Consider the following 13,293-nt stretch of genomic DNA (forward strand, 5'->3'; position numbering starts at 1 on the left):
TACTCTAGGAAGTAAAGCAGCAGTAGGGTCATCATTATAGGAAAATGTATGTTTGTTTATAAGCACAGGGGATGTAATTTAGTCAAAGGACACCTTAAGTTTCAATGCACCACTGTAGTGTGTTTCAGATTACCAAAGTAAATTCCCCATACAGCTCCATATCTTGAGTTTAAGTACATCATTTGATTCTTTATTGTGCATATTATTTTACAGTACCTCTAGTATGAGATTAACTATTGGCCAGATACTCAATTGAGTATCTGAGTATTAAATGAGTTAAATCTACAAAGTTAATCTACACAGACCGACTGTAACACAGTCTAAAAGATTGAGTGTCATTGCAAGCCTTCTTTCAAAAACAAAACATCGCATTGAACTTCGTACAAAACCCAGAACCAGCTTTTATTACCAACTCCTCTCAAAAGCATTTCTCTAATGACAAACCAACTTAAAATGAGAAGACAACCCACAGATTAAAAACAGCATAGAATGTTATGTATTCCAATACAACGTACAGTTATTGACACATGTTGACTCGTTGCATCATGTAAAGAACTCCCGGCGGTGAAAAACAGACATCTTTCATTCTTAAAATCGGACATTGAACAAACTAATTGAATAAGTCTAAATCATGATGGATGATTGCATCAAATAGCCAGTAATAACAGCACGATGGCAAAAAGAAAACAAGCTCGAAAAACTCTGATAGCAAAAGGGTTTTAAAAAAAAGGTCACGTTGGTTCCATTATGTGGCATGCTGAGCCAGGAAGGCTCTTATCCTCTGCAGCAGCTCCTTCTTCACACTATCAGGCACCAGAACTGAGGAGGAAATAAAGATACAGTATTCAGTTCGGGTTTTGATAGTTGTGTCAAAGTTAAACTTTTTTGAAAGTTATTGAACAGAGGGATGAGAAAAAAGGTACTGTATACACAACAACAAAAAGGCCGAAATACCTCTTCCTTTAGGGGTGATTTCTACCACAAGGTCCTCGACGGTCACATGCTCCAAGCCCTTTTCTTTGATGACATCTGCAAACAGTTACTTGATGAGTGGCATGATGGGTACACAGTTTTTTTTGTACCGTGTCAGTGGCGTCATACTCAAAGGAGGCACATGCCCCCTCAGATTTGCCCTGGTTAAAAATAATAAACAATTATTTTGTTTAAAATGTTGTTTTTCTACTAGCCAACTAGCAATTTATGAAGTTGGCTTTCGCTAGTCCAGATATATTCTCAATCTCATAACTAGCTGCCAAGAGCCATTTCAGGCTACAAATTAAGTTAAGAGTAGCTAGTGTGTCTAACTATTTTAAACGGCATGCTTGCTGGCAAGGTTGGTAGACTTTAGAAAAGCAAGCAATTACAAAATGTACTGAATGAGACTCACATTCCTTTCAATCTTTTACCCAGAATTTTAAGCAGAGATGCATATTCAGTTTATTAAAATTTTAAAAAGAGCAGACAGGACAATATAGACAGATCAAGAGATTTGATGTGCAGAAAAATATCAATATCATTTTTACATAGAATTAAGCATAATGATTGCTGGAAAAAATGTGTTTCAGGTGTTTGAAAAAATGCTAAATTCTCCTTTGCAAAACTCTTACCTTTGCAATGAGCTTTCAGCTGATCCCTCCATCCGCATTCAGTGAGTTTAGCTCTGAGCAACTCCTTCAATCTGTGGTTCAACCAAAACAAGCAAGAACAGTCGTGACCATAGAGTTGATCGGTCTTCTAATAATGATTATAATAGACATTTGTGAAATGTTCTTACCGCTCTCGTTCACCCATCTCAGTTAATTTCTGATTAATTGTTGCTCTCATCTTGGAATCTTTGCTCATATTCTTTTAGCTGCAAAGGTGAGATTCAGAATGAGTTTATGTTGTGGTGTTAGCGAGCTAGCTTTCATTAGTCAACTGCTGAGGCAGGGATCAGTTTAATAGGTAACGTTAGCTAGCTACTGTAACAGTCTACAAACACGGTGGACAGCTGTCTATCATGAAAAATGTTAAGATTTGGGATGTAGATAACATTAAATCACTCCTTTTTAGAACAAACTACGAGCAGCATAAACCATTGCTAGGCTTTACTTGCTAGCTATATGCTAACTGTTGACAAGCTAACGTATTTCTGACATTAGCCAGGCAAACAAGCTCGTTCACTATCTGATAATTGTCGATAATTAATTGGCTACATCGCTATCAAGGACGTAACAATCTCACACTTGCCCAAAACGTTCGATGAAACGTGCATGCTGTTGCACACAGTGCCAATAAAATTATAACTGGCGAGCTAGTTAGCCACAGCTAATTGTTGTGTCCCACAATGAATAAGGACCCCCAGGAAACCGTTGATACCAGAAAAGGTTCCTAACTTTTAATGAAGTACTATCGTTATGCCACTAGGTGGAAGCGTTGAATAAGAACTCGGATTATAACATAGACTCAACTCTTACAGCGTGATAACGTTACATAGATGAGATCAGTGGAGTTTTATGTTCTTACAATGCCTGTTATTGTACATGTGACCATGAAGTGCTGTTTTTGGCAAGTATTAGATGGTTGCTCAATTCTAATAATATTCGTTAAGAAGAATAACCCTGAGTCTAGGTTAAGATTATTTTATAAAATCCTGAAACTCCATATTTGAATGCACTGATCGTCGATATTACTTTATTTTGTGACATTTTTATCCTAACAATGTCTATTCCCTGCCTGGAAAATCTTCATAATTGTATGGAAAACAATTAGCTCAAGAAATCAAATATTGGAACAACATAAAACTTGTGACCTTGTCAAGAAGTTCCTTATGGCGTAATGGTTAAGGTATTGAATTGACAGTCACTGGGCCAGGGTTCAAGCCCCGGTTGGGGCTACCCCTTGAATTTGTGACTTATGACAACATGTTTACACAGGCAGTCCAATTCTGTTCTTTTGACCAATTATGGTCAAAGATAGGATGTGAACGGTCAAAAGACCAATAATTGGGTAAAATATCAGAATTGGACTGACTGTAAATGCAGCCCATGTGTTTGAAACTCTTTTTCAAATGAGTCAAGGGAGAGAAGGATAGGATAACATTGTTTTGCAAACAAGTTGAAGTAACAGAGTATGTGACTAGAAAACAAAGTTAACCAGTCTGAATATGCTGCAGTTTTGAAATGGTATCCTAGGGTTGGTTTAAAGGAGGATCAAACATGATAGTGGATTTTCTAAGACACTTGGCACCGTCTCCTAATTCCTTAATGGGGTACTCCTGCCAACCATTAACCACCTGGGGTTACTGAAAATGTTTCTTTTCTCAGAAGTATTTTGATGATTGATCTGTGCATAACCCCTTACATCACAGTCTAATACATGGGGAAAGAGCAGGGATTAAAAGTGGATTTAGCTGTTAACTTAAGATGTTGAGAAAGACAATGAGAAAAAAACTGCAGATACTTCATCACATCCTTTCTAGATCACATACACTGGCAAAGACCATTACTTCTTCGGCACAGCTACACTTGGTCTTTGAGGTGCCTGCTGCTGTGCGCTGTGACACAGTGGAGATCAGTGAGCATGCTCAATGAATTGGATGCTACAGGCTAAGTGAGAGACTCAATGCACTGAAGTGACAGGATAATCTTCCTCCCTGGCCCTTTGAGGGACTCCTTATCTCCGTTCCCTGCTCCTCATCCTCCTCCATTACCCCAGTGTTATCTCTGTGGCGGAAGCCACAGAGTTTAGGTGAGAAGAATATATAGTGGGAAAGAAAGCCGTGAGAAAGTGAATGAAATATTCATCAAGGCACTTACAGGGTTCAAGGGGATATGCAGAAGTTCTCTCAGTGAATGCAAGCCCAAGAGAAACCCTCAAAACAGAAAAATGGAGCTAAGAAATTAGTAGCTTTATGTGTTCCTCCCAAAATGCGGCAGACACTGATTTATAACAGAGGACAGTTGCAGATAAATATTAGCTATACTATTCATGCATGTGGAATCATTTGAACCAAAGCCAATAGATTTTGTGTTATTGTCAATGCAACAGATATACAGGTGCATTCAGAAAGTATTCAGAACCCTTAACTTTTTCCACATTTTGTTACGGTGGCAGCATCATGCTGTGGGGATGTTTTTCAGCGGCAGGGACTGGGAGACAAGTCAGGATCGAGGAAAAGATTAACGCAACAAGTACAGAGAGATCCTTGATGAAAACTTGCTCCAGAGCACTCAGGAACTCAGACTGGGTTTGAAGGTTCACCGTCCAAAAGGACAATGACCCCAGGCACACAGCCAAGACAACGCAGGAGGGGCTTCAGGACAAGTCTTTGAATGTCGTTGAGTGGCCCAGCCAGAGCCCGGGACTTGAACCCGATCGACCATCTCTGGAGAAACCTTAAAATAACTGTGCAGCGACGCTTCCCATCCAACCTGACAAAGCTTGAGAGGATCTGCAGATAACAATGGGAGAAACTGCCCAAATACAGATGTGCCAAGCTTGTAGCGTCATACCCAAGAAGACTCGAGGCTGAGGGAGACAACGCGGAGATAAAGGAATTTTAAAAAACATTTTATATTTGAGATTCTTCAAAGTAGCCACCCTTTGCCTTGATGACATCTTTGTACACTTTTGGCATTCTCTCAACCAGCTTCACCTGGAATGCTTTTCCAACAGTCTTGAAGGAGTTCCCACATATGCTGGGTACTTGTTGGCTGCTTTTCCATCACTGTTCGGTCCAACTCATCTCAAACCATCTCAATTGGGTTGAGGTTTGGGTGATTGTGGCCAGGTCATCTGATGCAGCACTCCATCACTCTCCTTCACAGCCTGGAGGTGTGTTGGGGCATTGTTCTGTTGAAAAACCATCAAGGACCACCAAGGACCCCGGAACACCACATCAACCAAAAAACTAAAATATATACACATAAACACAAACAAAATACTGCCCTAGTTAGAGCTGCCCGATTGCCCCAACCAACCTCCAGACCTCAGCTACTGTACATTTGTGCACAGGAAGCACAAAATAGACGACAGGATTGACAGGACAAGAAGACAACACAAAACAACACAAAATAAACTTTGGCCGGTCAAACAAACAGTTTTAATGTCCTCTGAGGTTTTTGCTTTGTCATTATGGGGAATTGTGTGCAGATTAATGAGGGGGAAAAACGTTTTCATGAATTTTTATTCTAATTTTAGAATAAGGTCTGAACACTTTCCGAACGCACTGTACATATGCAAAAGGAAATGGAGGGCTTGAAGCCAACCGCAACAGTACACTATTATTGTGTCTACTGATTACCCTCAGCCTCATCATCTAATGAAACTAGTCTGAACTATTGTTGCAACTAGAAAATGACTATTGTTACCGGTTAGAAAATATTTCTCAATCAGAATATATAACCTTTAGGTAGTGATTACATTCCTATGATATACAATATACAAAATATGCACAATATACAAAATGTGCATGCAATAGAATATGTTGTGGAGGTGGGGAGCAGGAGTTGGAGATACTGGAGTGTAGCTATGACTTTTATACATATTAGAGTCACTCATTCGGCTGTAGAGTAATTTCATTGGTGAGAAATCTACTTAATCACATTTTAGTGCTTAGCAAAGCAGATAGTATCCCAAATGTCATGTGGTAGGTAATTTGTTTTTGTTCATCAGCTTGAGTAAATTAAAACAAGGTTTCTCATTTATGCAAAATTTGCTTCACAATAAACTTGGAAAACCAGTATGGATGTTTGGAGTATAATTATGTTATTTTTGATAGGATGAAAACCATGCCTTGAGATATTTTATTTCTGTTGTGATCATTTAGCACAGATCTTCTAAAAAAAATAACTTAACCATTATCACCACTCATCTCTCTCTCTCTCTCTCTCTCTCTCTCTCTCTCTCTCTCTCTCTCTCTCTCTCTCTCTCTCTCTCTCTCTCTCTCTCTCTCTCTCTCTCTCACCACACCCCTTTATTTCTCTCTCCCTCTCTCTCTCTATCAAAAATGCATGCATTACACACACGCCCACAAAGACACTCACACTAAGACATTTCATATGCTTTTCATATTAGCCTCCTCTTGTCTGGTCCCTTAGTGACACCAAGAAATCCATCTCTCCCTCAGCACCTGTCCTCCCAACACCATCCCTCAGCATCCTTAAAATGGCTTTCCCAGAACAGGCTCCATCTATTTACATCTCCACCCCCTCCTTCACAGATGGATAAAAAAACAACAACACTGCAAGCCTAGTAAACGCACAGGAATACAAAAGCAGTGTCTGTTAGCTGAAGGGCCGTGGGAAAATGTGACATTTACATTGAAATGTACTGTAAGGGCATTGAATATAATTTTAACATGTTGCTGAGGTGCACAATTCTAAGTAGATTCATTGGGCACATAGTTGGAGACAAATGGATGTGCAGTATTAGAAACCGGGTAGTCTGGGTCCTGGATCCTGATTGACTGAAAGTCGCGGTGTATCAGACATTATAAACAAGGTAGTTCGAGCCCTGAATGCTGATCGGCTGACAGCCGTGGTATATCAGACCGTATACCACAAGTATGACAAAACAGTTATTTTTACTTCTCTAATTACATTGGTAACCAGTTTATAATAGCAATAAGGCACCTCTGGTAGTGCCCAAGAACACCACTTGGTCATATACCACACCTCCTCGGGCCTTATTGCTTCACTATACAATGGCTGAATAGTACCATACTCTCTCCTTCTTCACCTCTTTCCCTCTTCCATGCCCCCTCTCTCTCTCTCTCTCTCTCTCTCTCTCTCTCTCTCTCTCTCTCATTCCCCTCTCCACTTACTCTGTGTTTCATTTTTAACCTAATCTATTTCTGCCACAGGGTCTTCACTAATGCAAACAGCAGCAAGCCAGTGGTTCCTGCAAACATCATTACTCAAGCTGGATAATGCCCTCATGCCAAGCCCCCTGACACTACAATGCCAGGGACATTATCTGTGTGTGTCAGCTCCTATACCACATTAACAAACAGGCAGTAGGGCCCCGAATGGCTTCTGAACCTGACTCTTTGATACTTTGATGAATGGAATAGAGTTAGCAGCTTTGCTACATGGCATCCAGAGTCTTTCTAAGAAATACAGGATTTAAAGGAGGTGATTGTTGAGTGAGCCAAGCAGAGAGCGATGAAGGAGACAGAGCAGTGTGATTCCTCTTGCCTTGCTGTTTACCCAGCAAGCCCATTTTGGTTCCTTGGAAGTTTTGGGAATGTCAGTTTTTGGTTTTCCACTGGTTCTGGGAAGGAAGCCATACGTTTCCTAACTTTTAAAATGGAAATTACATGCTATTTGAAGGTAATTAAATAATGTTTAATAACACTGCTAGCTTAGGTTAACTGTTTGAACTTCAAGCACAGATTGGACACAATGAAATTCACTTGCTAATGGTAGAATTAGGAAACCTGCAGAAAACCTTATGCTGAAGTACTGCAATTCCTACAGAAGAATGCAGTTTCTTAATGTTCTCTGAACTTTCTGAGAACATGACTTTAAATAGAACCATGAGGAAATCTGTCGGAAACGTTATGGAAAGGTTGTCTGCAAAATAACCATAGCACTACCACGCTCTCACCAAGCTCTAAGAAACAGGTTCCTACAATGTTATATGCTAGCTGGGTATCCATGCTTGGTTGCATGCAGGCAGGGAGCAGGTGCTCCTTTGCTTCCAGACTTCATTAGCTGGAAGGGAGCCTTCGCTGATAAACGGCCCGCTTGGCGAGACGTATTTGTCACTGTGTTAGCAGTATCATACTGAGGACGCACACACACATGCACACAAACACATATGCACGCAGACAGACACACACACAGAATTGTGGCCCCGTATGCTGAGTAAGAGTTTTTTACTATGTGTGCTGAGGGAGCTGAGTGAGCTGGCATTAGACAAGAGCTAGAGGCACTGTCACAGCTACACATTCATCACCACAGAGATGAGCTCCGGCATCCCATAATTCACTAGCAGTTATGCCAGCACAACATAAAAATACTTAATACTTAATCATTTGCATTGGCACATTTGGCAACAATCTAAATAGTATGTGCTTGATTCAAGACACATTGACTATCAGGAAACATAATGATACAACTTATGAAATGTAACTTTTCAATGACTAAAGTGTACAATAAAATAATTTACATTTGAATGTTTCGTAAAAACCTCCTCTTATTCCCGCTGGGGATTAAACTGAAGACTACTACTATAAACATGTATACAGTAAACAGTCACATCCAAAATTACTGGCACCCTTGATTGTCACGCCCTGATCTGTTTCACCTGTCCTTGTGATTGTCTCCACCCCCTCCAGGTGTCGCTTATTTTCCCTAGTATATTTATCCCTGTGTTTCCTGTCTCTCTGTGCCAGTTTGTCTTGTATGTTTCCAAGTCAACCAGCGGTTTTCCCGGTCTCCTGCTTTTTGCCTTCTCCTTTTTCTAGTCCTCCCGGTTTTTACCCTTGCCTGTTTCTGGACTTTGTACCCACCTGCCTAACCATTCTGCCTGTCCCTTTGGATTAATAAACATTGTAAGACTCCGACCATCTGCCTCCTGTGTCTGCATTTGGGCCTTGTGCCTTGATATTGATGGCCAAGCACATATCAAAATCCACAAAGAAATGGTTAATTGACCACAGAATCAACATCTGCATGGGCTATCTCAGTCTCCAGACTTGAACCCCATTGAAAACCTGTGGTTTGAATTGAAGAGGGCGGTCCATAAGCGCAGACAGTATGGAGGCATGGTTAAAAAATCCATTCCTATGTGTTCTTCAATCTCATAAAACATTACGGAAAAAGGCTAAGTGCCGTTATCTTCTCAAGGGTAGGGTGCACAAACTAATTTCTTGAGATTTTTTTCAACCATTTGCTCAACCAAAATAAATTATCTGATCCATGGTATTAGTACAAAATAATATAATTTCCCAAACAAATTAAGCATACGATATAGCTCAGTATTTTTTTCTCATCTTTATCAAGGGTGCCAATTATTTCTGATGTGATTGCATATGTATCTCACTAACTATAAATCACTTTGTATAAGAGTGTCTGCTAAGCAACTAGTATGTAAATGTCTATTGACTAAGGTGTGATACATGAGGCACCAGTATGAGGAGGGAACACTAACGAGTCAGTGGTGAGATCCCATTGACTCCCTTGACATTGGCTCCCAACACACAGGACATTGACAAATGACTATAATCAGAGGAGACTGAGCAATGAGAATATACACATTTCCCCATGCTGTATGCTGTAAATAGCAGTTGAACATGCAGTGTCTTCTCACTGTGTCCATAGACTAATCTGATTCCCTTCGCATTTCGCCTGGCATCCCCATGAATCTGTGTTCCTAATCAGCCAAGCTATCATAGAGGTTCCTCTGCTTTCCAAAACAGGATCTCTCTCAGTTATTGCCAATTGAGTGAGAGTTACTGTTGCATAAGGTATCCTGAATGGCTACGCACACTACTTTCTATTTACTCAAGTGCGTTATATCTACCTTTCAAATGCCTTAATGATTGTTGATTTGAGCGGAACTTTTGAGGGTCATATTGGGTCTGTCCACAACTAAGCAACTCTAACCCAGTAGTGAGATTGAAAAAAGGGCAGCAAGATCAAGGCTCATCTCATTCTCTAAATGGAAATAAATCTGTTTAACGTTGTTTGCAATTGAAGGTGTCCAAGGCATCTCTGATTGGATTCTTTGGATGACTGTGAGGACACTTTCTGCATAAATTCGATTGAACATCGGTATGTCACGCGAGCACTCACCATTCACTGCTGTTCCATACCTACAACTTGTGAAGGATTTGTGTGATCCACCCTATACACCAAAGCAATGGCTGACCAAAGCAATGTCTGGCCAAAGCAATGGCTGACCAAAGCAATGTCTGGCCAAAGCAATGGCTGACCAAAGCAATGGCTGACCAAAGCAATGGCTGGCCAAAGCAATGGCTGACCAAAGCAATGTCTGGCCAAAGCAATGGCTGACCAAAGCAATGGCTGGTCAAAGCAATGGCTGACCAAAGCAATGGCTGACCAAAGCAATGTCTGGCCAAAGCAATAGCTGACCAAAGCAATGGCTGACCAAAGCAATGGCTGACCAAAGCAATGTCTGACCAAAGCAATGGCTGACCAAAGCAATGGCTGGCCAATCCTGGCCAGGATCCGGTCTACTGTTGTGATCTAAAAAGCATCCGTCACAACTCACCAGTGGATCCTGACCCATCAAATGGCAACACTGATTTCAACTCAACTCTAAACATAACTGCATCAGGCCATTTCTTAGCCTCTTTGGTAAGTCTGACATGTTTCATGATAAAGTATTAGTTTAGTTGCTCATAATGTTCCCTTTTTGTTTGCTGTCCGTTTGGCCCATTCGGAAATGACGGTTATTGTCTAAGTGTAGATGTTTTCCTTCTTGAGTGCGCTACTGACGTCAGACAGAGACGGATCCCATTTTGATACAATGTTAAAAACACATTTAATTCCCCATCTGAAACCCATCTTAGCCTCTTATCATCTATGCCTGATTATGAAATCATTGTTAGCACTCCTGCTGCCCCCCCCCCCACACACACACACACACAATCATACACACATAGACACATACACACAAACACAGAGTAGTACAAACAACACACAGTAGTAGACACTTCCTTTCATATTCCATAGAGTAAGCCTATTCCCTTCACAATCCTTGAAAGCTTGAGTCACTTTAGAACTATGAAACTACAACGCTCAAAATGTTAGGTTGCTATAGTGACCGCTGAACTGATGCTGATGGTTTGAATAGAACCTCAGTAGATAAAATTGGTCTCAATACCCTTCCATGCCACAGATTTCCTATTCTCTGAATGGGTTTGGAGAGATAATGCACATTATTAGTTAACACTTTAACGCTAATGCACTTACGCAAATTCCACACAATAGTTTTCCTTTTTTCTTCATTATGACCATTTACAGAATGACCTATTTAAACATTATAATTTCAAATTTCGAGTTTATATAAAACAGAACATAATGATTTGCGGGGGGAAAAAAAGAAAATCCAATATTTGTGATTCTCTTCTATGTCTACCGTGACAAGATACACATTTTGAATTTGCAAAGAAGCCTTCGATACAGTAAGAAGGAGAGGTGAGGGTTACAAGTTCTTCCATGCATAATTAGCTTCACTGCTACTCACACATCAAGACAAAATGCAATTGAACCAGCTACAGTTCAGGTGTTTGGCTGCTTCCTGTGAAGTTATGGTATAACGGCTTTGGAGACAGATACTTATGAAGATGCAAAAGAAATGGGGAGGATACCGATGCGTGAGAGATGAGGAAAGAGAGGAAGTGGGAGCAGAGCGAGGGGATGACAGAGGCTCGCCTCGTGTTGCTGATCACTGCTGAGGTGTGGTGGTCTCTCGGGCGTTTATAACCGCCCGAAGCATCGCCCAGGTGGGTGCTACACGTTTCCGTGGTGGATCTGTTCTAGCCTAGCTACAGAGAAGGAGTAGCTGTGAACTTCAGAGACAGAGGTGCCTGATAAAGAGCTTTTGAGATTCTGTATGAAAAGTGCTACATTAAATACATCTATTATTATTATTTCCAAACTCAAATGACACTCTACTTGTTGTGACACTCTACTTGTGTTTGTTGGATATATTGGCACGGGTGTTGTTAGTCTCGAGACGAAGTATACACATACTGTGTATTTCAAAGTGAACTCCATTCTAACAATCACCTTCCCTACCAAAGACAGAGAGTCTGTTATTGAAGACACAATGTATTGTAATGACCCTAGGGGATATGTGCCTCACGTTGTTTTCCAACTGGGATATCGTTATTGGGATTGTGGCTAGGGGGTTTTTCTATCTCAATTTACAATACTTAAAATATGTTATTTTGTTGAATTGTTTACACAGAAATGCATACACTGAGTGTACAAAACATTAGGAACACCTGCTCTTTCCCTGACATCGACTGACCAGGTGAATCCAGGTGAAAGCTAAGGTCCCTTTTTTTATGTCACTTGTTAAATCCACTTCAATCAGTGTAGATGAAGAGGAGGTGACATGTTAAAGAAGGATTTTTAAGTCTTAAGAGAGTTGACACGGGTGCCATTCAGAGGGTGAATGGGCAAGACAAAAGATGTAAGTGCCTTTGAACGGGGTATGGTGGTAGGTGTCAGGCGCACTGGTTTGAGTGTGTCAAGAACTGCAACGCTGCTGGGGTTTTCATGCTCAACAGTTTCCTGTGTGTATCATGAATGGTCCACCACCCAAAGGACATCCAGCCAACTTGACACAACTGTGAGAAGCATTGGAGTCAACATGGGCCAGCATCCCTGTGGAACGCTTTGTAGAGTCCATGGCGTGACAAATTGAGGCTGTTATGAGGGCAAAAGGGGTTGCAACTAAGTATTAGGAAGGTGTTCCTAATGTTTTGTACACTCATTATATATACAAACCAACTGGGCACAGTAAAAGGAGAGCTCAAGGAGAACTGGCTACCAATCTGTTTTACACACAAATATGAACTGGGCAGAAATATTATATGTTAAACTATATGATCACATTGTGTAACTGTTGGATGTCGAATGGTGGCAGAGAGGATGGTGCGTTTCAGCCAGTAGCGCTAGCCAGCCAGTAGCGCTAGCCAGCCAGTAGCGCTAGCCAGCCAGTAGCATAGACAAGAAGGGTTAGCTATCAGTTGTGTCAGTCAAGATTCGAGGTGTAACATCTGTCTTTTTCTTCTACCAATTCAAAGTTATGCAAATATTTCCACGATAAAGGCTAATGTCTCTGCCATTTATTTTCAATTAAGCCTGAACAGGGGCGAATTTCTATCCAGGCGGAACACGTGCTCGTGAATGCAGCTCAGCCAAGAAACTACACTTCCGGTTCCGGTTGGAGCGAGCGGTCGCATCTACACTTCGGTCCGCAGGTAGTATAACTTTTCATTACATTTCGTTATAGTACAACGGTTTGATTTGTCTAATCTTAGCAATTTCTTCTTAGCTAGCTACATAGCCGTCTTTGTATCAACGATAATTGCATAATTATCGTATTTCAGTCCTAACGTATCTGCCCAGCAGCTAGCTAAGCAGCTAGCTAACATCCACTGTCCACCAGCACTGTAGAAACTATTACACTCAACTGAACGACTCGATTAGCGTAGTGTCAGCTAGCTACATAGTTGTCTTCGCTGTCTTCGTATCCAAGATAATTGCGCAGTTTAGAGTGTGTAGACTTAGAGTGATTATCTTAATTTACCGAGGTTAGCTAGCCAGC

The 13,293-nt window shown here is 40.9% G+C and overlaps 1 protein-coding gene across 2 annotated transcripts; it reads right to left on the reverse strand.

The window, feature by feature from the left end:
* Positions 1 to 371: 371 nt before the first annotated feature.
* On the reverse strand, positions 372 to 2,341 carry LOC135520020 (transcription and mRNA export factor ENY2-2). 2 transcript variants are annotated; one of them, XM_064945328.1, is made up of 5 exons: positions 2,230 to 2,341; positions 1,775 to 1,852; positions 1,608 to 1,678; positions 955 to 1,029; positions 372 to 819 (listed from the first exon to the last, which is right to left on the reverse strand). In XM_064945328.1, exons 2-5 carry the CDS (start codon positions 1,840 to 1,842, stop codon positions 746 to 748), a joined length of 288 nt encoding a protein of 95 aa, XP_064801400.1. In that variant the 5' UTR covers positions 1,843 to 1,852; positions 2,230 to 2,341; the 3' UTR covers positions 372 to 745. The 2 variants fall into 2 exon arrangements, with proteins under 2 accessions (XP_064801400.1, XP_064801401.1); XM_064945329.1 differs by having other exon boundaries at positions 2,224 to 2,340.
* Positions 2,342 to 13,293: the final 10,952 nt, after the last annotated feature.

This window comes from Oncorhynchus masou, chromosome 29 (genome assembly GCF_036934945.1).
Source record: "Oncorhynchus masou masou isolate Uvic2021 chromosome 29, UVic_Omas_1.1, whole genome shotgun sequence".
Classification (NCBI taxonomy): Eukaryota; Metazoa; Chordata; class Actinopteri; order Salmoniformes; family Salmonidae; genus Oncorhynchus; species Oncorhynchus masou.